This window comes from Camelus dromedarius, chromosome 11, assembly GCF_036321535.1.
Source record: "Camelus dromedarius isolate mCamDro1 chromosome 11, mCamDro1.pat, whole genome shotgun sequence".
Classification (NCBI taxonomy): Eukaryota; Metazoa; Chordata; class Mammalia; order Artiodactyla; family Camelidae; genus Camelus; species Camelus dromedarius.
The window spans coordinates 44,235,838-44,262,673 of record NC_087446.1 but is presented as its reverse complement, the minus strand read 5'-3'; the positions used below and the strand labels follow the sequence as shown (position 1 = coordinate 44,262,673).

The 26,836-nt window shown below is 39.5% G+C and overlaps 1 protein-coding gene across 1 annotated transcript in view; it reads right to left on the bottom strand.

Annotated features, from left to right (window-relative positions):
* Nucleotides 1–22,448, bottom strand: part of WIF1 (WNT inhibitory factor 1) — a 65,479-nt gene extending 43,031 nt beyond the window's left edge. The window contains exons 1-2 of the mRNA XM_010994210.3: nt 21,830–22,448; nt 21,182–21,321 (exon numbers count right to left, since the gene is read on the bottom strand). Of these exons, the coding sequence (XP_010992512.1) occupies nt 21,182–21,321; nt 21,830–21,977 (288 nt within the window). The 5' untranslated portion in view covers nt 21,978–22,448. The remainder of the gene's footprint in view (nt 1–21,181; nt 21,322–21,829) is intronic.
* Nucleotides 22,449–26,836: the final 4,388 nt, after the last annotated feature.

The following is a 26,836-nucleotide window of genomic DNA, read 5'->3' as shown; positions in this document are numbered from 1 at the left end:
TAACTTTTTACTTAAGTGTATAGCTTGTGTGCTTTAAGATAATATATCAGGGTAAAAAGACTTTTCCAGCAAATCACTGTTAAAAACATAAGTGGAAAATGTATTTATTCAGCAAAAGATATGCTCTCATGTGAAGTTCTCAAATGACTGGGACCTGGCTAGGAAGCCATTATGTCATTATCTACATTAGCTAAGATTTATATTTACTTCTCTCTCTTATTAAGCTAAATTACATTATTACTAAATTCAAAATGTGGGTATTTAGTGTAGCTTAATTGGCTTCACTTTGGCAGGAAGGGAAGGAAGCACGCAAGAGAAGATTTGGGAAGAAAAGGACTAATCCAGAGCTGTGGCAGTTTAAAAAAAACAACAAACAAAAAACCAAAAAACCAGCTCTCATCTAGCTAAGGGGATAAAGAAGTCTGAAGTGAAGAAACACTTAATGACAGAATAAAAGATATTCGAAGAAAGATTAGTCCCATCTTTTGGGACTAAACATCAGATCTTTAAAGACAGATGAGTATATAAAGCCAGAAGCAATAAATAAATAGAGGACACATCAAAGGAGTTATTCTTGCATCTTGGCCCCCTCCCTCACAACTAGTACCACCCCCACCCCACCCCAGTGTCACCAATTCAGTTTTGTTACCTGTTACCACGATTTCTTTTTTCTTTTGGAACATATTTGAAAGTTGCCAAACCTAATTTCCAGCAAATGTATACGACTTTAGAGTTCTTTGTTCAAAATAGCACTACTAAATTTTTTATAACTCTACTGCTACTATATTGAACTTCTCCAATTGTAAATATGTTACTAGCTTTCAAATTAAAATATGAATTACTGACTCACAATGCATTCATTATACCCATCTACATAGAAACGGGATATCTGGCCTCATATCGCCTCTGTTTGAATATAATTACTAAAGGCTGAGACCATAACTATTTACCAGTTTATTTTCAGCAGTCCAACTTCATTTTATAAAAGTAAATTCAAATGTCTTGTGCATGCATACGCAGACACACACACACACACACACACACACACACAAACACACACACACGCAGATGATCAAAGAAGGCCAGTAACACCATAGGGGAGAGAGATCAGGCTTTTAACATCTTCAGTTTGACTGGTTTTTTTTTTAAGAAAATATCAGAGATGGTTTTGGTTCCCAGTTATGACAGAGGATAACAGATTACATAAAGAGGAAAAGAAATAGACCAATGACAGAAGTGTATGTACGCAAATCAGCAGGGCCAATATGATCTGCATCAAGATTTGTGTGAATGTCTGGAAATTAAAAAGCACTGAGAAATGGGTCTCCTGTATTCAGGAGAAAAAAAGGATGGCTCTGGAAATTACAGACTAGTCAGCATCAGGATCTGTTCTCATGGCTCTTTTAATACCTAAAAGAACAGCCGAGACATCAACACAGAGTTGCAAGACACAAACAGCGCCTCACAAAACTGATGTCCTTCCTCAGAAGAGAGGACAGGAGCAATGGAGACAGTCTGCCTCTGTTTCAAAATCACTATTGATTCCTTCCCACAACTGGGACATCCAGCCTTTATACCATTCTGTGGGATGGCTGAACAATCAAATTAAGAGCCACGCCAAAAGCATAAACCTGTGTCAGCCTGGTGTGCATCCCGAATGGTGTTTCATTCACATCTGTCTTGGACAACCAACCTATTAGATATTCTTATTAGTGACTTTCATAAACAATGTGTGAAGGTGCTCACAAAAGCTGTTGATTTTCTTAAATTAAATAGATTTTTAATATTCTGGAAGAGAGAAGTATCCAAATCTTAACCAATTAAAATATGATACCATTAAAACTGGAATGAAATGTGCCAACCACTAAAGCCTAACGGGGCAACTGAAATTAGGCAAATCAGTCTGGAAAATCATAGTTTATCACAACCTGAATTTGAGTAATAAATTTTATGCTATATGAAAAAAGTCTATCCCACAGTCATGGATTGGAAGAATAGAATAGAATAAAGAGCCCAGAATTAAGTCTCTGCATATATGGTCAATTAATATTCAACAAGAGGGCCAAGAGCACCCATGTGGGAAAGAACAGTCTCTTCAACATGTTGGAAAAACTGGGTATAAACAAGCAGAAAAATGAAATTGGATCCTTATCTTAGATACTACTCATAAAAATTAACTCAAAATGGATCAAGGACTTAAACACTAGACTTGATACCAGGTTTATACAATGTCAGTTCTATGTTTCACTTAGGACTGGATCTTGACTTCATACATCTGATCAAAATGGCGTTCGTTTTCCTTTGAGGGTTTCCATTCTTCCTTCATTTTTGGCCTTTGCAGATTCTTTCTGTTTTTGACAACTGGGCAATGTGGTAATAATTTACTTTTTAAATGTATTAAACTTTTTTGGCTATTTTCACCAAATATATTATTCAATATATCTATTCTACTACATTTCCACTAATAAAAGTCCACTATACAAAAAAAAAAGTCAACTTGATTACAAAACTTATTGTGTGTAAAATCCTTCCTTCATGCAATGCACTAGGTATAATATTACTATTTTAAATGATATTAATGAATCCAAAGAATTCAGAGAAGCATATCAAAAACTTATTAAAACTATTTAGAATGGCTAATGAAGGACTGGTTTGGAAAATTCAGTATTGAGATTGATGACTTTTCTAATTTCATTTTTGTCTATAATTCTTGGTGGGTTTCTTTTATATATATACACATATACATATGTGTGTATGTATGTGTATATACATATACATATATATGTGTGTGTGTGTATGTGTGTGTATATATATATATATATATATATATATATATATATATATATATAAATAAAATTCTGGAAAACCAGTCTCTGATGTCTGTGAAGTTTTGCTACATGGCTGTCCTCAAGTCCTTAAAGGTACAACAAAAAGAAATGAGATTTCATTGTAGCAAGTAAGATTCTGGGTGGATATAAAGTGTGGGCCATCAACATGATGAAATTCTGTATAGCTAAAATGACGATGGAATTCTTATAGAAAGTACTTGAAAATCTGGGCTGCACACTTCCTGTGAGAGGCTGACATCCCTTCTGGCTCTACTAGTCCGTGGTTGACCTTAAAATCTCCTGTATTCACAAGCAACCTCCCTCAACATTTCCTCCTCCCTCCTCCTGCTCTGGACTGGTGCGTTGTCTTTTTTTTTTTTTTTTTTTTTGACTTTTTCCATTTCTAAACTTTATCTTTTTGTCCATGCTACTCTGTATCACTCTTCCTGATCCCTCCAAAATTGCTTTGTTCCAAAAAAAAAATCAAATCTTTCCATTATATTTGTTTCTGAGTTATCTCCCTCCCAGAGAGTAAACATTTCCACAGAACTCTTTCTATTGTCTTTAAAAAAAAAAAAAGAAGACTCACCTTGGCATCATCTCTTCTGTTTCTGTCTTCAGTGTTTTCCCTCCGTTTTCTTTGGTTGTGCTATATCACTGTGGTAGATACTACTAGAGGAAACTAAAGTTCTAGTACCATGGGGAAAAATCATGTTTACTAAACGGAAGGAGGAAGGAAAGGTAGAGGGGTTGTCATTCTAAGATTGGTGGATTCTAGGGGAAAGAACTCACCCTCAAGAAGGAGCCAACATTCTAAAACAAATTAAGAGAAGGACAACAGAACATAAGGGTCAGTACACGTTGTGCTAACATAATGTCTTTCCTCCTTCTTAGGCAGCAGACAAAACACCACGCCACTCTATGAACCCGGGCCAGCTTCTCAAAGTCGTGTAAAGACAGTGCTATTTTTAAAGATATATATTATCTGACTTTTAACACTTCAACTCTCACAATAAAGGATCTCAGAGAGCTTTGGAAACAGGTCAGTTTTCACAAAGCCCCTCTAAGGTAAAATGGTAGAACGTGACATTTTAGAGCTGGAAAAATTCTAGGAGATTCATGTAGGGAAACTGAAGGCCATGGAGTTATATTTCCTAGGCCCATCCAGTCAGGACTGGCCCAGCATGCTTTCCATCATACCACTCTTCCTCCCTACCAACCATTTCCATTATGCTAATGTTGAAATTAAAAAAGAAAAAACTCACACTGATATTGGCCTGAGATTTGGCCAATTGTTAAATATCTACCATGTCCTAGGCACTGTGCTGGGTGAAACATATCATGGCCAGAACTGAGTTCCCATCCCATCCGGCTATTGGCCCCGAGTTGAACATTTAAAGGGTGTGTGTGTGTGTGTGTGTGTGTGTGTGTGTGTGTGTGTGTGTGTGTGTGTGTGTGTGTGTGTGTGTGTGTCTGTCTGTCTGTCTGTCTGTCTGTCTATGTTTTGGACTGGATAACACAAAAACAGATCATCGGATTTCCTCATACTCCATTCCAGGAGAAAAATTATGGGCAATTCTTTCCTTCCACATTTTATGGGGCTGTTGGATTGTGATGTGGCCATGCTGCACCTTCTCACAGCCTTAAGTTTCAGACTGGGGAAGGGAAAAGCTCTGCTCCCGCTGTCAGAAGATATGTGCTCCTTTGCCAGCTCTGTGTCTAGCTTTCTCTGTGATCCTCAGAAAGTCAATCATCATCTCTGGTCTTTGATTTTTCTCATCTGAAAAATAAGGTGTTTGGAAGGAATCTCAAAGATGCCTTCCCTTTTAAGAGGTTATGATTCTAAGTGGAGTCAGCCCTTGACAAATTCTTCCAAGATTCAACAGAGTCCCAAGCATTTGGGAAGAATATAGTTCATCCTGCATAGATAACTAGGGAGAGAACTGGGCTCAGTAAAGACTTAGTTCTCATTGTTAAAGTCTCAGCACCTCAGTTCTGTGCTCTTGGTGATCTAAGACTCACCACTCATTAGAGTCACCTGCTCAGAAGCATATGCAAACCTGGATATTCACAGCACAGATATCCTTGGATGCACACCTCTGTTTTTACCAGTATCTGATGTTTTCAAAGTGCAGAGATACATTTTGATAACCAGTTGATGAGATTACTCAGAGCGAGCCACCGGGATGGTTGAGAATGATTTCCCTCCGTCAGGCCAGCCCACTTCCCTTCTGCTCACCACGTGTTCACGGCAGGAGATTTCACTCCAAAAAGCATGTGAGGGCTCCTGCCTTTGAAGTGGCTGCGATGCTCAGTATCAGAGAAGCCAGCAGTTTATAAACAATAATTTGAGTCTACCTACCAGGTTTATTTCCTCCTGAACATTTTATTCCACTGAGAGCAAATTCAGCAGAGGTTGACACTTCAAAGGCTAAAAATGCACAGTATTTACTCAGATATCAAGACTTCAGGATCTAGTGAAACCAGCTCTTTAGCTGCCTGAGTACTTTCTCTTAAACTTCCCCCGAGATCTACTCTTTCCCCTTCTACCCACTTGGATGTACAGCTCTGATTAGCAAATGAATTTGTCTCCCCTTTCACAGAAGGCCTGTAAGAGTTCCCTTGTTTTGATAAATGGAGCAAATACACCATTCTTCCTCTTACAAAGTGTTACATTCTACCCACTGATGACAGTAACTCTCTAGGCTTTGAAGCTGATCTACTTGGTAATCCCTCTCTGCCTTGTCCCTCTGAAACGTGAGGAAATCCTACTGCTGAGCGTCGAGAGAATAAATTACTTAATATATTTTTTAAAATAGTTTTTAAAGAGTATACAGGCAAAAATAGATGTTCCAGTCACCGTCATTTCAAAATATTTTTGGGTAACTATATCTACATTTGTATATGAAGCACGCAGAGAGACTCATAAATATTTATCCCTATTCGTTTTAAATGAGTAGAATATGTATTTGGTTGCAACGTTGAAAAGAAATGACCTGTTTTACTCTTTAGAAATCACCCACTCATTTTGTATTTGTAGACTAGAAGTATAATTTATAATTAGCATCTATCTGAGGAGTCTTATCTTCACAATTAATAATCATCCCTACGCAGAGCTCTTTACCTTGGCGGAACTTAACATCCCTGTGTGGAAGAGGAGAGCCCCTTGCTGATCCCCCACTGCCCCCTACAGTATGAACTTCCCCCTGGGATAAACTTGTCAGAACTTAGCAAAATGCAGGCACAAATCAACTACCATCAGTACCACTTGGAAGTTTAGAAATAAGCCACCAAAGGAAACCAAAAAGGACACCCTTGCATAATTCTGTTGGAAGAATGGAGTAGCCATCACAAGCCATTCAGCAGTAATGTATGTGCCAAGAGCCTGTACAATGATCAGGTGCTTTGACTTAGAAATTCCAAGATGGAACTCAGTCCTAAGGAACTATTATTATTATTATTAATCCTAATGTAGAAAAACTAACGCATCAAGTTTCTCTTCACAGTGTTATTTGTAAAGTGCAAAATTATCTAAAGATATAATCAAAGTAGAATGCTTCAATAAATCCCCAAATACATGTAATAACATGGGAAATTGCCCCAATGTCAAGCAAACAACAAACAAGAAAGGACACAAATTGTTACCTTAATGGAAAAAACACCAAAATATTAACATTTCTTAATATAAGTTAACTATACACGACTTCTCCTCTCCCATTCTTCTTTCTCTTTTTCTGGATTTTCCAAAAATTTTTAGAGGGTATACTAGTTTATGATGGAAAAAAAGTAATGAACTTAAAATTAAACTCTGTAAGGATTCATAAAAAAGATAGTTATACCCAGGAAATTAAGTTCTGCAAGCTCTAATGAAGTCTAGTTTATGTTCCTGATTGAGTAATGGGTTTTGTGAGTTATAGTTACTATACAGTTCGCAATAAAAAAAATCCCAATTTGTAGCAGTGAGACAAGATCTCAGAATTGATTCCTCGATTCTTTGTAAAGAGCCAAGCCAGGAATAAATGTTATATCCTGAAAGGAGCTACAATTTGGAGAAGGTGTTAAAGGATAAATATTAGTAATACAGCTGTCCTGTCTACCTGCCTCAGAGTTTAACTCCTAAAGTCAGTTTACTGGTCAACTTAAATGGACCGAAACCAAGCAAATAGGAGAACCAGAGGTAAGTTGTCTAAAATAGACTTTAGTTGATTTTATTAGCATTATGAAGGCAAACAGGATTTTGAAAAGTTAATTCTGCTCAAGGTTTTTTGCTGTTGTTACAATTAACCACGTTGTCCAAGCTTTCTCCCTGTGACCTGAATTCAAACACAAAACCAAGAACAATGTGGAAATGGTAATGACTGATAAATCACAGAGAATTCAGAACTGAAAGGAGCCTTCTTATTTTACAAATGAGAAAGAAAATGAAATACTTGTCTGAGGCCCCAGATAAATGGTGTGGGAGCCGGGCCAGAAGCCAGGTCTCCCAAGGCCAGCTCGGGGTGACATTCTGAGTTCAGGGGGTGGGATGCTGTCACTTGGAGTGGAACTTGGGCATCCTGCCAGCACAGTCCCTCGCCTGGGATCTGGCGGACTACCCCTCTTTGGCCTCATGGCTCCCACTGAGCACTAAAAGCTCATTAATACAAAGGGAAGAAAGGACCTTACTTTTTCAGTGTCTACTACGTGTCAAGGACTTCGTACACATTATGCAACTGCATTTTGCTGCCATTGTAAAAAGTAAACTAATTATTTCCTTTCAGTACTTGAAGAAACCAAGGTCCCAGGAGCTTAAGTTGATCAGGATTTTGGCCGGTGCTGCCATTTGCCCCTCTTTAATAGGAACTTCTCCCACTGTTAGGCAGCTGAGACAGAAAACTAGATGTATCAGTCAGAGTTCTCCAGAGAAAAGGAACCAACAGGATACACAGATACATTTATCATAAGAAACTGGCTCATATGACTATGGAAGCTGACAGTTAGCAAGCTGGAGACCAAGCAGAGACAGTAGTATGGTTCTAATCGGAGTCCAAAGGACTGGGAAAGGTGTACATTGCAGTCTGAAAGCAGGCAGGCTCAAGACCCAAGAAGAGCCAGTCTTTCCGTGTGAATGCACCCAGGCAGAAGGAGTTCCCGCTTACTCCTAAGAGGGTCAACCTCTAGTCCGGCCTTCAACTGATTGGACGAGGCCCACCGACACTGGCCCAATGTATGTGGGCCACATGCCCTCAGTGTACTGATTCAAATGTCAATCTCATCCAAGACGCTGTCACAGATATATTGGGAATAATGTTTGACCAAAAGTCTGGGCACCCTGTGGCCTAGTCAAGTCGGCACACAAAATTAACCATCATACATCGTATTGTCCAGTATGTTGAAGATCTGGGCTAGGGGGATGTAGCAAGGCACCCAGAGCACAAATTCAAGGAGACATTCAATCCTAGGTTCAACAAGCACCCTGGGTGCTTACTTGTCTTGTCCTAGTCGTGGCTCCACATCCCACTCAAAAGGGCAGATTCAATCACCTTTCTTAAATTGAAGTGTTTTATACTGGGGAACGACTTCCTACAAGCATGTAAATACCATTCTAGAAAAGTCTTGGGTATGCAGTTTCTCAAGGAACTGATGGCAAAAAATATCTGAAATACCAAATAAGAAAACAGATGAAGCGTAATTATTTCTATGCTTACTATGGAATGGAATGATAATCCACTTATATTTTGTACTGAAAATATTTCCTTATAATTTAGATAGTATTTATTGCATGGGCCCTTATTTATTTTTATGGAAAGGTAAAAGCCTTCCTACAAAAATCACAAAGCACATAAATCTTTTGTGCACTATAAAAACATGTGCAGCTATTAAAGATGAGGTTTGAATTATTTTACTTTTGGCTAAAGGCACTCACTGCAAATTATCACAGTTATTCCTCACATGTAGTTACCTACAGTTACTGGGAGGACCAGACGAACCTAATGAGACCATATAAATGAAAATGTGTTTTCAACTCTTAAGTGTAACATAGAAAAGTGTCACTGCTATTAGCAGAATGATAGAACCTTGTATTTCAATTCAGGAGGACGGTACCAATTTGTACACTCTCCGTCAGTTAACAAGGAAATGTTTCCTCAAACCCCGGACAACTTAGGACATGCAGTGATAACTCTCCAAACTCTGGTCTGCAGAAGTCCAAGAAATCAGGTAAGTTTAATAATCAAACTTTGGGAACCAAAGACATTCAGCCAGTCTGGAGTCATGTTCTATTTGGCATACGAACTAGATCTTGACTTAGAGGATTTGACATTTGCCTTGTAAGGTAGGACTCTCTATTAACATGGGCTGCAGGAACTTAATATTGGTGACTTCAGTTGGGCTCAGGGTCTTAATCCATGCTGCATTAGGTACTCAGTGACAAAGTTCAATGCCAAACTGAGGACAGAGGTAGACTTCTCATTTCTGCACAGAACACCAAGCTGCTCTGAGGCTGTAACTCCTGTGGAGGATGTAGCCCAGCGTGGCCCTTTGAGTCTTTATGGCTTAGGGAGCATGGAGAGGCTGCACCTGCTCCTGAGAAGCAGCCTTCTCTCAGGGCCCCACTGCAGCAGCAGGAGAGGTCAAGACATTCCCCCTCCGGGATGGCATGGGTAGAGCCCTTCTAAGAACTCACAGCAATAGCTGGTCTTTGCTAGGGAAGAAGCAGGAGTAAATGAACCAGAGGCCCTCCATCAGCAGTGGAGGGGACAAGTCAGTAAGCTTTAGGGTATAAATGCAAAATAGGACTCTCCAAATATGAGACTTGGGATATTCAAGTTACACCAAGAAGGCAGGTTTTGGCTCATTATGAAGAACAACTTTCTATGATTAACACAATCTAAATTACTAAGTAAAATCTGCCTTAATAAGTTCTCCGCCACCAAGCATGTTCAACTAGAGGTTGAAAGATCACGATTCGTGGATGCTTCAAAGGAAGGCTGGGATTAATGGGGTGGATGAGCTCTGAGATCTCTTCCAATTCTGCTATTCTGTGACATCTTACAGCCAGGGAAAGCAAAGGAAAAATTGGATGAACATGGAGAGAGAACCCAAAGCTTGACTCCTGCCTGAAATTGAGCAATTGTTTAAAAGGAAGAAACAACTGATCGGTGCATAATGAAATCATTCACATTTTTAGTTATTTAGGATGAGTTCTCAAACATACAAGCTTTAATGTTTTCAGTGGCATCGAATTTGATCGAGTTTGTTTTCTAAATTACTGAATATTTTAATGGTCTATTGAAATGAGTTACATAAAGATCACAGTACCCACAAGGGGGTCTCCATTAGACAGAGAACACCCCCACAGCCTTCAAACAACGCTGAGGTGGAAAACTCCACAAAGAAGTAACTTTCACATTGCCATCTGCTGGCTACTGCTATAAGTGACAGCAATATAATACAATCTCAAATCCTAATGAAATTCCAACTGGAAATAGGAATGTTGATTGAACTTACAAATGTTAGGAATCAAATGACTTCACTAGGTACTCAAAAGCCGAACACCAAGGCACTTCTACAAGTCTGCTGGATGTCCATCTGGAGCTGGGCTACTTGAACTTGACTGCAGATGTGAATCTGAATCATGGTGCATCCATGACTAACACTGAAACAGCCCTTGGAAAGGAGGCATCCGAACAAGTCCTACTCTCAGCTTCCACAGTTTCCTAAGAGTAGTTCTAGACGTTTAATTTGGGAGACTTGTTCTGTCACCTAGTGATATACTGACAATTATTCACTTCCAAAGAAAATAATGGCAAGTGGAAGGCAGAATAGATGAGGCCAAATTATCTCAAGCACATGAAAGCCATGAAGGTAAAAAGAGAAGCTGTTCCAAACGCTCGTATCTCAGTTTTACAGGTCTCAGGGACCCATAAAGGCGAAGAACCAGGGACCCTATGCAGATAATTCACTCCTCTCCCGACAGAGGTAATGCCCCCTTTTCAGTACTTTCATAGCATCTTGTCCATATTGCATTTATAACATGGTTAATAGTGCATTACTGTTATTTTGGTTCATGTCTGTTTCTATACTAGACTGTAATCTTGAGGGCAAGCTTCACATACAATTTACTTTTTCTTTTTTAGCATTCAGCGCATGCTTTGGCATTAGGTACGCCCTCAATAAATATTTATTGAGTTGAGGTCAAAGGAAGAAAGAGAAGGATCCAAAGTCTCTAAAATCAGTATTTCTATTCTATACCTCAAGTGTTGACCCTAGACTCCAGTTTTCAAATATATATCAGACTTTGCCATCTGAATTGTTCAGCAATTTCCAAATGGATCCTAACATCTTTGTGCCTCAAACTGTTCTGCTCTTGCTCCTGTAATTCATTTCTCAGTTAAGACAAAACTATCAGCCCAGCCATCTGAGTCATCCTCTATTCCATTTCCATAAGACCCACAGTCGATAAATCTTGTCAGTTACACTGACAGTGTAATCTCAGTGGTATCCTCCTCTTTCCTTCCTCTCTCCCCCCAGGGCTTACCTTAGTTCACATCCTTGTCATCTCTCATGGTGTCTTAAATAACTTCCTAATTGGCTCCTAGTCCTTGGCCAAGTACCACATCATCGACCCTCCATCTGCCCCCAAAGTTACCCTTCATATAGATACCACGTTACCATCTACTTTTTCAATGGCTCCTCACTTTTTACAAGACAAGTTAACTGTGCAAACAAAAGTCATCATAATCTTCCCAAACTTACCTTTTTAGATCTATATGCTTCAGGTCTGTTCCATAAACGCTAACCACCCTGAACCAGCGGTCATTCTCCAACTACACCAATGATTCTCAATCCTGTGTACCTCCCAGTGGGTCGTTCAGTAGGTTTAGAATGCCCATCCCGTCCCCACCTGGCTTGGCCACTCTCTGCCTATGGAAATTTTTTTGTGACCCAGTTTAGATGTTACCTCCTCTGTGATGTCTACTCTGGACGAGTAGCAATTGCAAAATTATCTGATCAATGGCAAATATCCTCATGCTTTATGCTCCCTTAGCACTTTTCTTAGGGCATTTGATGGGGGCCACAGCTAGCTCCTATGAAGGCTCTGTGCAAATTAGGTAGAAGTATTCCCTCTGGGCAGAGGCAGCTCTGTGTGAGGCTATAAGACCTGACAAGTGAAAGATGGGCTGAGTTTCATCTTGGTCAGGTTCCCTTATGCAATGAAAAAACCTTGTACGTGTTGGCCCTGAGAACTTACCATAATTATTATGACTGCCTTATTGATGCCACAGTCTTCACCACCAGCTGGTGAATTCCTAGAGGGCAGTTAGATCAATCAAAATTTGTATTCTCAGAACCTAGGACATGTAAGCATTTATGAGTGTTCTTTGGTTACTTTTTGGAATGAGAAGATACTCCAAACATTATCAAATAAAGACCCCTAAAGTATATAAATGTGTACATAAGTGTTCTTAGCTATGTAGTCCTGGGCAAGTAATTTGACTTCCGTAAGCCCTAATTTCCTCATCTATAAATCGGGGATAGTAATAGCACCTACCTCAGGATTATTCTGAGGCTCTGATGAGATAGTATCTGTAAAGCGCTTAAAAGAGTGCCCAGTCCAGAGGGTGCTTTATGTAAGTACTATTATTATTGACATAGGATAAAGGATTCTGAGATGAATCGTTTTAAATTCAACAAGACAATTCTGGAGGAAGACTCATGCTTTTACTTTAAAAAACAGAGAGATACTGCAGTTTGTATAAAGATATGACCATTAATAGTAAATGACTGCAGATGTTTTACTTAAGAGATAGAATCATAAGATTTCTGAATTTGGGAGGAATTTAAAGGTAATACAACTGCTTTTCTTATAGATAGAAGAATTGAGTCAAGTGACTTGTCATGGGTTCCAGTGTTTCTCCATCTGGCCCTTACCAAATGCCCAGCCTCATCTCCTTATCTCCCCCTCCTTGGCCCCCAAAATTCTCCCTTCCACTTGCCAAGCCTCAGTCTTGGGCACAATTAGCCTTTCCCAGAATGCACTTTGACAGTTCTTTTTGCCTCTGCCTGTGACAGCCCTCCTTCCTCTGCCTTATTCCCGTCTCAGCTGATTAAACCACCTCATGCACAGTCTTATGTCCCCAGTCGATTATTATACCTTCTCTGGGGAAGCCTTCCCCTACTTCCTCAGCCAAAATTAGCTGATTCCTCCTGTGTCACCAGAGCTCGCTCTGTGTTCATATCCCTACTCAGCACTTATCAGAGCAAGGGCTCTGGATCTCACCTGCCTGGGTTTAAGTCCCAGCTCTGTCAGTACCACCTGTGTTTCCTTGGCTCCTCTGTGTCTCAGCTGCTTTATCTATCAACTGGGAATAATAATGTATTCATTCGTTTATTCAACAAATAGTTACTGATTGCCTATTGTGTGCCAGGAGCTGTTTCAGGACCTGGGGTTATATGGCAAACAAGACAAAGTCGTTGCTATCATGGGCTTACCTTTATTGGGAGAGTCAAACAATTAAGATCAAATAAAACCAAGTACTATCATTCTTTTAAGTGCCATAAAAAAAAAAAACCACAGCAGAGAAGGAGACTGAGAGTGATGCAGTGTGTGTGTGTGTTGGGGGGTGGGGATTAGCTATTGTTTTAGAGAGGAGAGTCAGGGAAATTTTCTTAGAGGAGGTGACATTTGATCACACATGGGGGAAACAAGGGAGCAAGCCACACAGAAATCTGGCAGGAGTGCATCTAGGCAGAGGAAACTTCACGTGCAAAGGCCCTGAGGCAGGAAGGATGAGCTTGGGGGTGGGGGACAGAAAGGCTAACAGGGCTAAGGCCAAGTCAGTGAAGCAGAGTGGAGGAAATGAGGTACTCCTTATTCCTAGCACCAAGACTTTCAGATTTTTACCTCTTAAATGTTTCCCCAATCCATGTTCCCTTCTCTTCATCCCGGATGTAGTACTTCATTATCCCTCATTTCCCTCCTCTGGGTCAGCTCCCCTCAAAGCTGTCCTCCGTCCTGCTGACAGGATAAGCTATGCACATAACTCTGACCGTGTCATCCTCTACTTTATACTTTTTCATGGACTGACTCAACACTGCCTGTAGAGTAAGTCTCAGATGCCTTAACACGAAGGACAAAGTCCTCTAGACCTAGCCCCTGCCTACGTCTCTTCTTCCCACCTTGCACGTACACTAGTTCTCCAGCTGATGTATTTCTGGTCTGTATGCTTTGCCTTAAGTTGTTTCCTCGTCCACATCTGTGCTTGGCTAACCTAATAGTCACTCAGTGCTGGAGTCACTTCTCCTGTGTGCTCTCATTCTAATTTGGGAATGCCTTAGTACTCCTACAATACCACTCAACCAGGAATTATTAAGATGAACTGTTTACATATAGGTGCCTCACCAGTTCACTTCTCATTTTCTCAAGGGCAGGGAATTGGTTCTCAGTCATGTTTTGCCCCCAAGGCATGATCTGATTTCTGGCCAAGAGCAGCTAAGCAAGGCCTGGGTTCACGTCCTTTGTCTCACTGCCAGCTAATAACTAACTCCCCAAATCTGTCCCTTTGTCCCAGGCCCACAACACACTGGTGCCCTGTGAGATTTTGCTCACGTGAGTGAGTTTCAAAAGATGCCTGATATTTCTCAAGATTCTTTACTCAGATTCATTCATAAAATCCAAAAAGACAAAATGTACAGCTCAGAGGCACAGACATCCATACACGTACCTGAGGAAAACAGGGAAGAACAGAAACTGTCCTGTGACTTTGGAGTTTTAACTAATAAGCTTTGAAATAAAATCAAATGCTGAAAGAAGCAGGCTTAGTTTGAATTAATCCAGTTCCAATGTCTGACCTCTCATTATTTCGGCTGAAGGATCACCTGCCAAGTGTAATTTCTGTATTATTACTGTACTTTTCTTGATGCTTAGAAAGGTTTTCTTGATGATTAGAAAGGTAGTACAGGAGCTAAGAATAGATGCTAAGTGAATTCTTCTTCAAATTAACATTATTGTCCTTGTTAAAGTATCCTTTTACATTAAGTTCAAAGGTCTAGATTCCATTCGAAAATTATTATTTTTTTTGTCCTATGCACTCACAAAAAGTGATTTTTATAGTTCTATGCCCTAATCACCTAAAAAAAAAATTAATCTGGAGCTGAGATGAATCATTGCAAACTATTCCGAAAGTTTGGTAAGAAGAGTTAAATCATGATTATGGAAAAGCCACTGTCTAATCAACACAGAAACCAAAGATTTACTTAATATATGCCTGGGACAAACCTGCAAAATGTTGCATCCATTCTCTTCACAGCAGAGAAGAGAGAAACCTCCCTGAACCATTTCTACTCCCTTCTCCTCCCCTAGAACCCTTCCCTATTATTTGACCTTGACATCCCCTTCACTGAATTTCCATGACTTTTGAGATGAGACCCAAGATCTGTCATGATCACCTAGAACATGCTTTTCCCTTTAAGACCTCCATGCACTTGAACCTCCTGAGCTCTCCCTCTTGGGAGGCATTCTCCTATCTTGCCGGTCTGATGAGGGCTTCCACATCCAGCAGGAATTAATTCAGACATCACCTGCTCTGTGAGCTCAGTGGAGAGCTCCTGGCTCCCTTTCTCCTCCAGGCAGGGGAAAAGGGTGTCATCCTTTGTGCTTTCAGCCAATCTGAGACTTTCTAACCTCATTTGTAAGAACGTGATGGGTATTTGTTTTCCAGACTATTAGCTCCCTGAGGGCAGGGACCACGTTTACTCCTCTTTGTATGGTTTGTGGCTGTGTCTGTGTTTGTTGACTGACTGAATGTTGGACACAGAAACACTGCATGAGAACCCAACTCCCCATCCACATTCATGGGAATGTGACCAGGGTCATCCCAGGATGGCGAATGGAGCGAGTTGGCTAAAAAACTGCAGCAAAAGAAGCCCTGCTCAGACAATACCTTCCCCAAAGATCCGAAAGAAAGATGAAAGGCATTTTCACTAAACTCTTAATCCCCAAAGTTTTCCCTCACAACACCCATCCTATTCATCAGGGACATTTAAGTTAAATGAGTTTAATCCAAAACCAAATACTTTACTGAACATCTTTCCTTTCCACTTCACAATTTAAAAGATTTTTATTTGTGCAAGCATTTGAAAGTCAGGAATAAACACAGAGCCTGGCGGCGAAGGGCTTGTTTACGTGCCTTTACACCACCGTGAAAGGAAGACATCACAGGGTTTACATTTATGCCATGTAAATTGCTCTAGAACCAGATGTGGCTTACAAGGTACCTTGTAACTCATCTCCTCTAAGCTATAAAGCTCCCCCTTTTTTTCTGGCAATAGTTTGAGAAACTTACTGCTGTTTTCTATCAGCAGATACAACAGATGGCTGGCACATGCCTGCTTTGCTAAATGAAATGGGCCCTGTTGCAGAATTACTCTTTGATCCCTCGTGGCATGTCCACAACACCAGAATGCAAAATACCACAGCATAGCAGGATCGAAACATGAAAGGTTTAAAGCTGCGCTTTTGATATGAGTACCTTCTTAAAAAAAAAAAAAATCATGCCCACAGTATGCAAACATATTCACATTCCCACTTTGAAACCATGGTACAGGGGTCAAAAAACGAGGCGTTTCCTCCATTTGGTGACAAAAACCACCACAAAGGTAGGACGGCAAACCTCAAGAGTGTGAAGGTATATAACTCCTTGGACTGTAACTACCAACACCATTGTAACTCCACTAGGAAAAAATGTGGACAGTACACACTAAGGGATTTAAATAATAATAATGTGTTACCATAATTTCAGAGTTGGAAGGAGGTGTCTAAGGGCATTTGGCAGTTCCTTTGAAGAGGGAGAGGAGTACTTGAATGAAAATTCACTCTCTATTGTTTTTCTTTGATTTTTGTCAAAGGGAGAAAGGAAGGAAAAAAAAAAAAAAAACATTTTAATACAGGTCTCCTCAACTCAACCAGTCCAAATGGGAAATGTCAGACTTCGAACTGCAGCCAATTGACCGGGGTCAGTGTTCCATCATTTCAAACACTACATTGCAAAAACAAGCTAACTGGAGCTGCAGGGGCATTTGAATGACAGAACTGGATTATCCAGTTGATCTTACAGATACATGTCAGTAGAGTCATTTTCCTTTAATTAGCAAAAATGTGAGTCAGTTGTCAGGAAAATGGCCTGTTTCTTGACTTTTCTAATTACCTAATTACCTCCCCCAACAAAAAAGAGAAAAAAAAACACCCTAAAAAATAGTCACCTAGAAAATGTAAAGAAAAAAATAAATGTTAAAAAAAATACAATAAAATAAATTTTGGCCAGTTATTTTCATCCAGAGAATTTCTATTCCATAGACACCAGTTTCCCTCCACCAACCCCTACCAAACATTGCAGAAACAGGCATTTGGTCACAAGAAGATTAGAAAATGCGTAGAGATGGCTCAGCATAAATCCATCACCACTGCTTTTAAAAAAAGCCAACATAAAAAAGAGCTGCCCTATTAACTAGGTACTAGATTCACAGCACCTGAGCATTTTATGCAGGTGATAGAAATATATTACCATGACTAAGATCAAGTCTAAGTGATCTTTATAAATAAAGATCTATTTATATGATTTCTATAAATACAAATTTTTGGCCTCTCACCAAATTGGTTCATATATGGAAATTAGCAGTTGTGTCCTAGTATTAGAATTCAGATTTGTCTAACAAAACTTCTCGTTAAAGTTTTATTTGAAAGCCTTTAGGTTTAGAAAGGGTTATTTTCCAAATAAAATGTTTAATTAGGGTGTAGTTTAGGAAACCAAAGTGGTTGCTCATGGTTCCTACTTGTCTCAAATTTAAGGAAAAAAATAGAATAAGGAATGCCTCATTGAAAAATATCAACTATTAAAAGTTATATACAGTAACAGAGGGCATTTTCCCTTTAATTACCAAAAATCCTTTAAGCCTAAGCCTCTTTCGTAGAAATTCTCCTCTCATCTAAAAGCCTTGAAAAGGGAAATGTCAGAAAATGAATATTTTAAATAGGAGATAAAGTGGAGACCGTTTTCCACGGAAAGCGAGGATTTCAGGCAGAGGAAGAGGTCAGAGAATCTGACTTAAGGCGGGAAAGCTTTCCAGAGCAGATTTTTGAAACTCTCACAAGAAACTGGTAAGAGAGAATCAGATAAACATTAGCAAATTATTTGAGCCTCACAGGTTATAATCAGCCATGAAAACAAATTCTCTTACCATTTTGTTGAGTGACATGTAGTGTAAAAATGACACTGGATAATAAATATAAGTAAACTATTTATAATACAGAATATATAATTTAACTCTAAAGTACAACTTTTTACACATATTTAATGTAAAATAATTTTTAAGATTATCAATACACATTCACTGTGGAGAAACCAGAATGTAATAACATGCAGATGTACTTAATGTTAACACCTTGGAGGATCAGACATTTATCAGATGTGTTTTCCTATGTCTGTCCACATGTTTTATAATAGAACCAAACAGAATATACTGTTGTAGACCATTAACTTAATTTGTCATGAACATCTTTCCATGGCATTGAGTAGATGCCTAAAATATTCTTATTAATGCTACCTGCCACTATCACGGACCTCTAGGTTCTGCCAATTTTTTCACTTTTATAAATAGCACAATGAGGAAAAGGCTTGCACTGAAAATTTTATCCCTATCCATGCCTGTTTCCTTAGGATGAATCTCCGGAAGTACTATTTCCTAGTCAAGGAATCTGCGTCTAGCCTTTTGCCATCAGAGTCAAATTGCCCTGCAGAAAGGCTAATGTGGCCATCAGCCAGTACGTGGAGAGATGCATAATTCTCCACATACTAAAAACGCTTTTGAAAAACTTGACCAATGCAATGTGGGGAAATGAATCTCACTGTGATTTTTATTTGCATTTGTTTGAAGTAGAACATGAAAGTTATTTAAATGACCTCAAGAACACCCTGGGTTACTGGACAAATAATTTATTGGAAGTAAATAACTGTTCTCTACTAGGTCTTCAATCCTAAAGCTATTTTAGCTTTTTCCACGTGTTGCCAAAACACTTAAGTATCAAGTTTAAAATTTCATTAATCAGCAATATGTTTTGTTTGTGTTGAAATCCCTAAGTGTTTGATATTATTTGGATGAAATAACTAGATAATGGAATGAACTTTTCATTTTCCTTTTCATTTTCCATGTAGATGTTTTGATGTGGTTTGGCTTTAGCCAAAGATGCCTTTCAAAATACTTAATTGGTATTGAAGTAATTATTCTCCCCGTATTCAAAATTTCTATGCATTTCAAAATTATTGTACTGGAATCACATAACTTTATTGACATTAGTCAAATTTAAACAACATTTTAAAACCCCTTGCTATTTGGCATTGGATAGATCCTTTCCCCCTTCTTAGTACCTGCACCCTAAAAAAAAAAAAAAAAGAAAGAAGCACCAGATTTCACATAGTTACCTGTGGTAACCTAACTGGAGCAGACTGAACAGAGAGAATAAGGTAACTGAGGTGCTAACATTGTCCTGCATAATGAGATAATCCACATGGGTAATCAACACCTAAACAAGAGAGGAAAAAGATGCTAGAAGCTTCATCTCCATGCCAGCTCTACCATCTTCTCTAATCCCCTACAAGAAATATTCCTGAGATTGTTTGATACGCAATCCATTTTGTACACAACAATATGCCAATGTTTGCAAAAGGGAGCTAGCATGGAATCTAAGCCTTTGCTTCACATTCCATCCTTCAGAAGATAAACTCAAGGGAAAAAGAAATAAAACTGATAAATCAATCAGCCAATCAATCAATAAGAGCTATTGACATTTTCTACTTCACCTGCAGTTTCAGAACCATTTCAGCTGGGGAGGGGCACAAGTCAAGCTACCTTCTAATGGTTCTTACAAATCCATTTAAGTGTATGTAAGTGTTATTTTTAAAAACACAGAATCAATATTGATCCCAGCTGTTAAGTGGTCAAACAAAATAGATTCAGGTGCAAAAGAAAAGGAGGTAATAAAAGGTCATTCATTGACTTACTACTGATTTCACAATGTTCCAAAATTAGTTGCCCATAAAGTATGTGGGAAGAAGGAGCTGTAGGAAGAAAAGGAATAATTTTCTTATAGAGCAACAAGAGCGTCAGTGAACTTATCTGTAGAATGGGAGTCTCAGAATAGATGACCTTCCTGTTAGGAACTTTGGTGGATCCAAAACATCTATTTTTTTTTTAGTGACAATGGAAGTGTTAAAGGGTCTAGATTTGATCTATTTTAGAAAAGAAAAATGAGAGAACAGACCTGAAGGAGAAAAGGCATCTAAAATGGTCTTGTCCAAACTGTCACAGGTAATTAGAGGGAACCAAAGTGGTGTCTTGCTTCAAAATAGCTACTTTTTATGAAGTGTTTTCTGAATCACGTTCTTTATGAAAATAGCCATTTAAGTAATTTTAGAATCAAAAAGACCTGAAACTGTAATTTTAATAATTACAATGATTTCATAGTAGACACATTTTACCAACTAATGAGCAAAAGAATTTATTACTTACCATTTGTCACCTCGAATAAATTCTCCACTTGCACAAAAGAAACTAAAATCACATACCATTTATTCTCCCTTTCCCAAATCAGAGGTCATTTATATAACACTGCAACTCTACAAAAAGTAACATAAAAGATAAAAATGTGCTAAGAAATAAAAGGAATGCTTTTTTCATAAAAAGGATAGTTCAGTTTTCTTTTTCCATGTGAAAGTATTTAAAATGGTAACTTAAAAAACCCAGTAGCTTGCAATATTTTACATTATTATATGACACTTATTAAGTCTGTGAACTTGTACCAGAAATAGTGTTCACATCATTCCAGTGAATAGCACTCAACAATATTTTTCAAATGCACAATGCTCAAAGTACTTATAGACTTTAAAATTTGTTGTAAAGTGTAAACAGTATCACAGGTGGTTGGCACATACTATGGGGAAAAAGTCTTTTAAATATTATGTTAAACTGTAATGTCAGTGATCACAGAAAGAAGTGATGTTGGGATTTGAGGTCTCCACATTTCCAGCAGCCTGAAGACACTGAGACTTATCAAAATAGTGATCTTAGGCATTTTGCCTGCCCTTTAAAAATTATTTCTTTTGCCTACCCTTTTTCTTTTGGGAATCTTTAATTTATGTGACATGTTCAAATAAATGGGAGTTAACTCGTTATTCGCTTTGAAGATCTGATGAGAAATCACCCTTAAAAATTGTAAAAATGTAGCAGATTACATACTATACAGTATTTTCTACCTGCCATCAGGTGCTTGAGATATTAAAGGGTAATTTTCTTCAACCTTTCTGGTTATCAGTACTTACCGGCCCTGCAGCTTGCCAGGTGAAATTCATCGAATGGATGTTGACAGGAATCGCTGGCATTCTCTGTTGTGCTTTTCTGAAATCATGTGTAAAAGGGGCCATTTTCCCCTCTGAAACAATTAAGATATCTTCTTCAAATCCTGTTTTTTTTTTAAAAAAAAAAAATAAGACTGTCAAACCGGAATTAATGTTCTTATTAAAAGAATGCAAATCAGAAATTGCATGCAAAAAGAACACCAAAGAATTAGTAATGGGTCATTTCTTTTCACAAAGCACCTGCCTCGGTACCAATTAATTTTCCTGAGTGTGGTAAGAATGATGCCAAAGACACATGCTTTCAGGGAAAAGGAATGGACACGGAGTTAACTGGTGCTAACAAATGCTGGGTCCACCTAAAAATGTAAGGTTATAGAAACTAGCAAGAGCTTGATCAGAACACTAGATCAGCTTAGGCTTTCTGAGAAGTTTATAAGCTTTTAGACGGAAAATAGCGAATGGGGGGTGGGGAGCAATCTTTCTTGTAAATTAAGTTTTTAAAACTTACTAAATGCATGCTTCTCTCCTTTTTTAATGGAAGAGCGGGAGAGAGAGTGAAGACACAGGTAGGCAAAGAAGCAGAAGCTCCCGTATTGGGCGCGGGTGCCTTACCTATGAGCACTCTCGCCTGGTGAGCATCGATCCACAGGTACAGGCTTTCCTCTGGTGGCTGCCCGACCTCCGCCCGTAGCACCAGCAGGCACGGGAGGATGCTCCAGAGCCGGAGCACGACGGCAGGGAAGGCGCTTTTCCTGGCCATGCCACTCCGGACCTCCTGGCTGGTGGCTCTGCCCGCTGAAACTCCTGCCGCACCTACGCAACCTGCAGCCGTTAAGTTCTCCCCTAGCCAGGGCTATTTCCGCGTAGACGGCTGGGCGTGTAGCCTCCTGGCCCGGGTGCGACTGAGCCTGGGAGAGTGGGAGGTGGAGGAGTGAGGGGAAAAGCGGGCGAGAGCGGAGAAAGAGGAGTGGGCGCAGGAGGGAGAGGGGACAGCAGAGACGCAGGACTGGCAAAGCCAGAGATGCCAGCCGGAAGAGCGAGGCCAACAGTCAGAGGGTTAAATACCGCCCGAGAGGAAGAGCGGGAAGGGCAGGCGCAAGTGCGGTGCGAGCGAAGTGACTGAGCCCAGCCGGCCGCCGCTGGGGGGCGCTGGGGGGCTGCGCGGGGGTGGGGCCGCGCGGGACTCCGGGAGGCCGCCTTGACGCCGCGGTGCGCCCTGTGGGAGCGCACGCTAAGGCTGCGCGTGGTGGAGGAGAACGCAGAGAACGGAGCTCAAAGGAACCCCTGGGACGTCACTGGCCTCTGCCTCCGGCCAAGCGAAACACGAATGGAGGGAAATGGGGGGAACTGACATCGCAGGACTTGATTGAACACAGATGATGATGATGATGAAGACGACGACGACCGTGATAACTCCCATTTCTACCCCGGTGCTAAATGAAGGCGCATATTCCTCCACTTCTCCCTTTTCGCCACTGTCATTCCTCCCTCTGCAAACCCTATTCTCTCCTATCCGCGCTATGCTGACACTTGGCTCATTTCCGTCCATTTAAAACCCGAGACTCCAACGCCATGTGGTGCCCTGATTGCTGGCGCTCGGATTGGTTGGGGCGCAGGGCTTTCATTCCGCGCCCGTCTGACCCCATGGAGGATGCTTTTTTCACAGTTGTGGAGGCTCTTCTCCCCGCTCACTGGCTGAGCCTGGAAGAGTTTTCTGGGCTCTGGATGAAAGGTGTACCTGACCTATGCGGGTAGGGCCCCCAGAAGTCGTGGATATCTTCATAGTTAATGGTACTTCAAGAAATTTGGAGGCGTACCGCGCTAGTACTGAAATGACAGACGCTTTAGGGAAAGAGCAAGGCTGTGGCCTTGACTAGGGGAAGAGAAGGCTGGCAGAGGGCTCCAGCCTAACCACACCAACTCGACCCCATCTGAGAGGATTTAATTTGCCCCCTGCCTAATCCGTTGAATGTGCAATGAAAATGGAAGCAAAACTTTTTTTTTTTAACTTAGAAAGATTCTAGACTCGGAAAAAGGTTATTTACTTCTCTTTGTTCTTTGGCATCCAAATGCTGCGACAAATGCCCCAAGGGTCGAGTATCTGGGGCTGGGCATGTTGTTTCACTCAGTCCCTTGTGTAGCAGTGGACACCGCAGGAGGGGAAAGCAAACCTGAAACAACAGAAGAGAAGCAGAACACGTGCATGCATTCAGTTAAATGTTAGGTCATGAGAAGTTACTAAAAAGGACAGCATATGCATTTACAATTATGAAATATTTTCTGTACAACTGTCGATCTTTATAAAGAATTAGACAAGAAATCTACAAGTGTTGAAATTTGTGTCTTAATTTAATAAGTACTTTTAAGTGCTTACCTCATCCTCATCACTCTTTTAAGTAGGTGCTATTATCATTCCTATTTTACTGATGGGGAAACAGGGCTCAAAAGGGTCTTGTTAGTTCACTGTGGTTACTCAGTGGTAACTGTGGTTACCTACCAGGTAAGTGGCAGTCAGGATTCAAATCCCAGGCACTCTGATTTCAAAAGTCTTTACTTAACCACTGTACCTCATATTGACAAGTAAATCATAATTAAGTCTTTTTGCATCCAAAGCTTCACAATCATTCTTCCTTTAAAATAATGTTTAACTCTTTTCAGATATTCCGTTAGTTTTTATTTCAGTGAATATTCATTTATATAATGTATTCATATACATGCGGTAACCCTTAAGGCACTTTACTGTTGTAAATGCCAGTGGTCCTCCAGTTAGATAATAATTCCACAATACAATGGACATTTTCTTTTACTACAGACAATTGTAGTTTTAACTGAAAAAAAAAAAATTTTTTTCCCTTAGTATTGCTCAAACCCCTATGGCTCTTGATGCAAGGACGCCCTCTACAGGTTGTTCTAATCAAATCCTAATAGAGAAGCATCCTTCATAAAATTCATTTTGTGGTAGAGAAAAAGAGGGACCAAATGCCCTCTCAATTCAGCTTCCTCTGAGTGAGGTTCTTCCGCAAGAACTGATTGGGGTGTTGGTAATACTGGTAATAGATCATGCTGTAAGGAATTTTTTCCTTCCATAACATTTGGTCTCTGTTCAGTTCTCCCCAGCAGTGGACCCTTAGAAAAATTATATTTTATGACAGAGAAAAATGTTATTTTAAAAATACTGGACTTGAGCTATTCTTTTTTTACAGGGGAGGAAGAAACATATGTTGTACACCAATCAGCTGTTTTCAAGAGTCATAGAGTGTACTTTTCAGGGGGAGGGTCCATCCACGAGTTGAATCAGGCTGGATTCTCCTTTCTGTTGTTAAGGAGCAAAGAGGCTTTCTCATTTAGGAAAAAAAGTCACGTTTTTAAATTTCTCTACGCAAAAACATAACAATATTTATTTGCACGTGATAAAAATTTGGAAATAATGTCCTAGGAGGTAACACGTCAACTTCATTTCATTTTAAAATTCTACCATTTATTTTCCAGTCCATTATCCTTCCTTTCGTTGTGTAATTCATTCTCACCAACTACATTTGCAGGCAGCACTGGTATGGAAAGGGAGCCACAAGTCACAAGATAGTAAATGGAAAGGGCAAGTTGCCAAGCATAATTATAATTCAGTCCTGTTTTTCAAAAACAAAGATGGTATCTACCTACCTATCTACCTATCTAGTTAATATGTATATAAAACCATGTACAGAAAATGTCTAAAAGGTCCCATCCCAAAATATTTCCAGGTGCTATCTATGAAGAGTGAGACTGGGACTAGGGAATGACTTTCACTTCAGGCACAAATGTTTTCTGATTTTTCTTTAAAGGGGCAGATGCTCTTGTAATTAAAAACCATTTTTTAAGAAGAAAGGTTGTTCCTCTCCTGCGTCAGTCAGTTTCTCCCAAAGTAGGCAGCTGTCACCACCCTGGGCCAGCACTTCTTGCTATGCTGCTTGCATGCTTTATCACTTCAGAACTGTACATCACAACACATGACAGCTCATTACTGAAGCACAGCACAGCTTGGATGCTGCTCATCATTGCGCGAAACTTGCTCATCTTGCTCTTCTTCCCTTACGTGATGGCGTTGCCAAGCAACCTAGCGTATCTTGTCTTGCACAAGTCACGCCCCTTATTTTCTGTTCATCCATGCTGTTTCATCACTATGACATTTAACAGAGCTATTATTCTTTTATGATGGGAAAAAAAAAGGGAAAACGATTTTATTGGCCAATATTAGAGAGATGGAAAACAAATTAGAATACCTTCATAAGACTAAATATTATTGAACTATTAAAACTGATGTTCTGACCTATGTATTCAACCATGAAACTATGATCACAATCAAGATAATGTCCATTATCCATCACTCTCAAAGTTTAACAAATTATACACTTTAAATATGTGCAGTTTATCATATGGCACCTGTATTTATTAAGTACATTTGAAATTTTTTAAGAAACAAATATTGCTGTTTCATCAGGACACAAAAAACACTAACCATAAAAGAAAAAAACTGGTAAATTGTGTGATATTACAATTAAGAATTTCTTTTTATTAAAAGATAGCATTGAGAGTGAAAAGACAAGCCAGAGAGTGGGAGAAGACAACATGGATATAGAGGACTCTGATCCAGAATACATAAAGAATTTCTACAAATTCATAAGGGAAAGGACAAACAAGCCAGTAGAAAAATGGGCAAATGCTTGAACAAGCACCTCACAAAAGAGCATACCTATGTGGCCAGTTACCACCTACTCACCTTCATTAGCCATCAGAGAATGAAAACTATAGTGGGAAGCCAATTCAACACCATCAGAATAGTTAAAATGAAAAAAGAAAGAATATATAAAGTTGGTGAAGATGTGAAGCATATACTGCTGGTGAAAGTGTAAACTGGTACAGTTGTTTTGGAAAACGCTTTGGCAATAATTAGTAAAGCTTGACTCAGTGGTTCCACTCCTAGGGATGTGCCCAACAAAAAAAAGTGCACGTATTCATCCTAAGACATGCACTATTTACCTTGGTCCCCAAATGCGAGCAATTCAAATATCAACAGTGGGATGAATTAATAAGTTACTATTATTGCTACAATGGAATACTACACAGCAGTGAGAATATGCAAACTACAATTACACACGATGTGGATGATTTGCATAAACATCATATTGAGCTAATAAACTCAAAGGTACAAACTGCATGATTCCATGTACTAAAAATCCCCAAACAGGAAGAACTAATCTATGATATTAGAAGTTGAGATAGTGAGGGGTTACCCTGTGGGAGTGACAATGATTGGAAGAGGTGCTGGTAACGTTTCGATCCTTGATCTGGATGTCAGCTACATGGGAATGTTTATTTTGTGAAAATTCATCAACTTGAACACTTATGATTTGGGCACTTTTCTAATGTATATTTCAATAAGACTTGTACTAAAATTATTATATCGTTTAAAAAACAAAATCATAAAAGTAGAATACATGGGTGAATGTATTTACAAGCTTAGAATGGGGGCAACCTTTCTAAGCAAGATACTTGGAAGCTATAAAAGAAAAGGTAAATTTGGCCTGAAAAAAATGTTTTAAGTAGCTATGCAGCAATTAAAATAAAAATAGCTACACCATA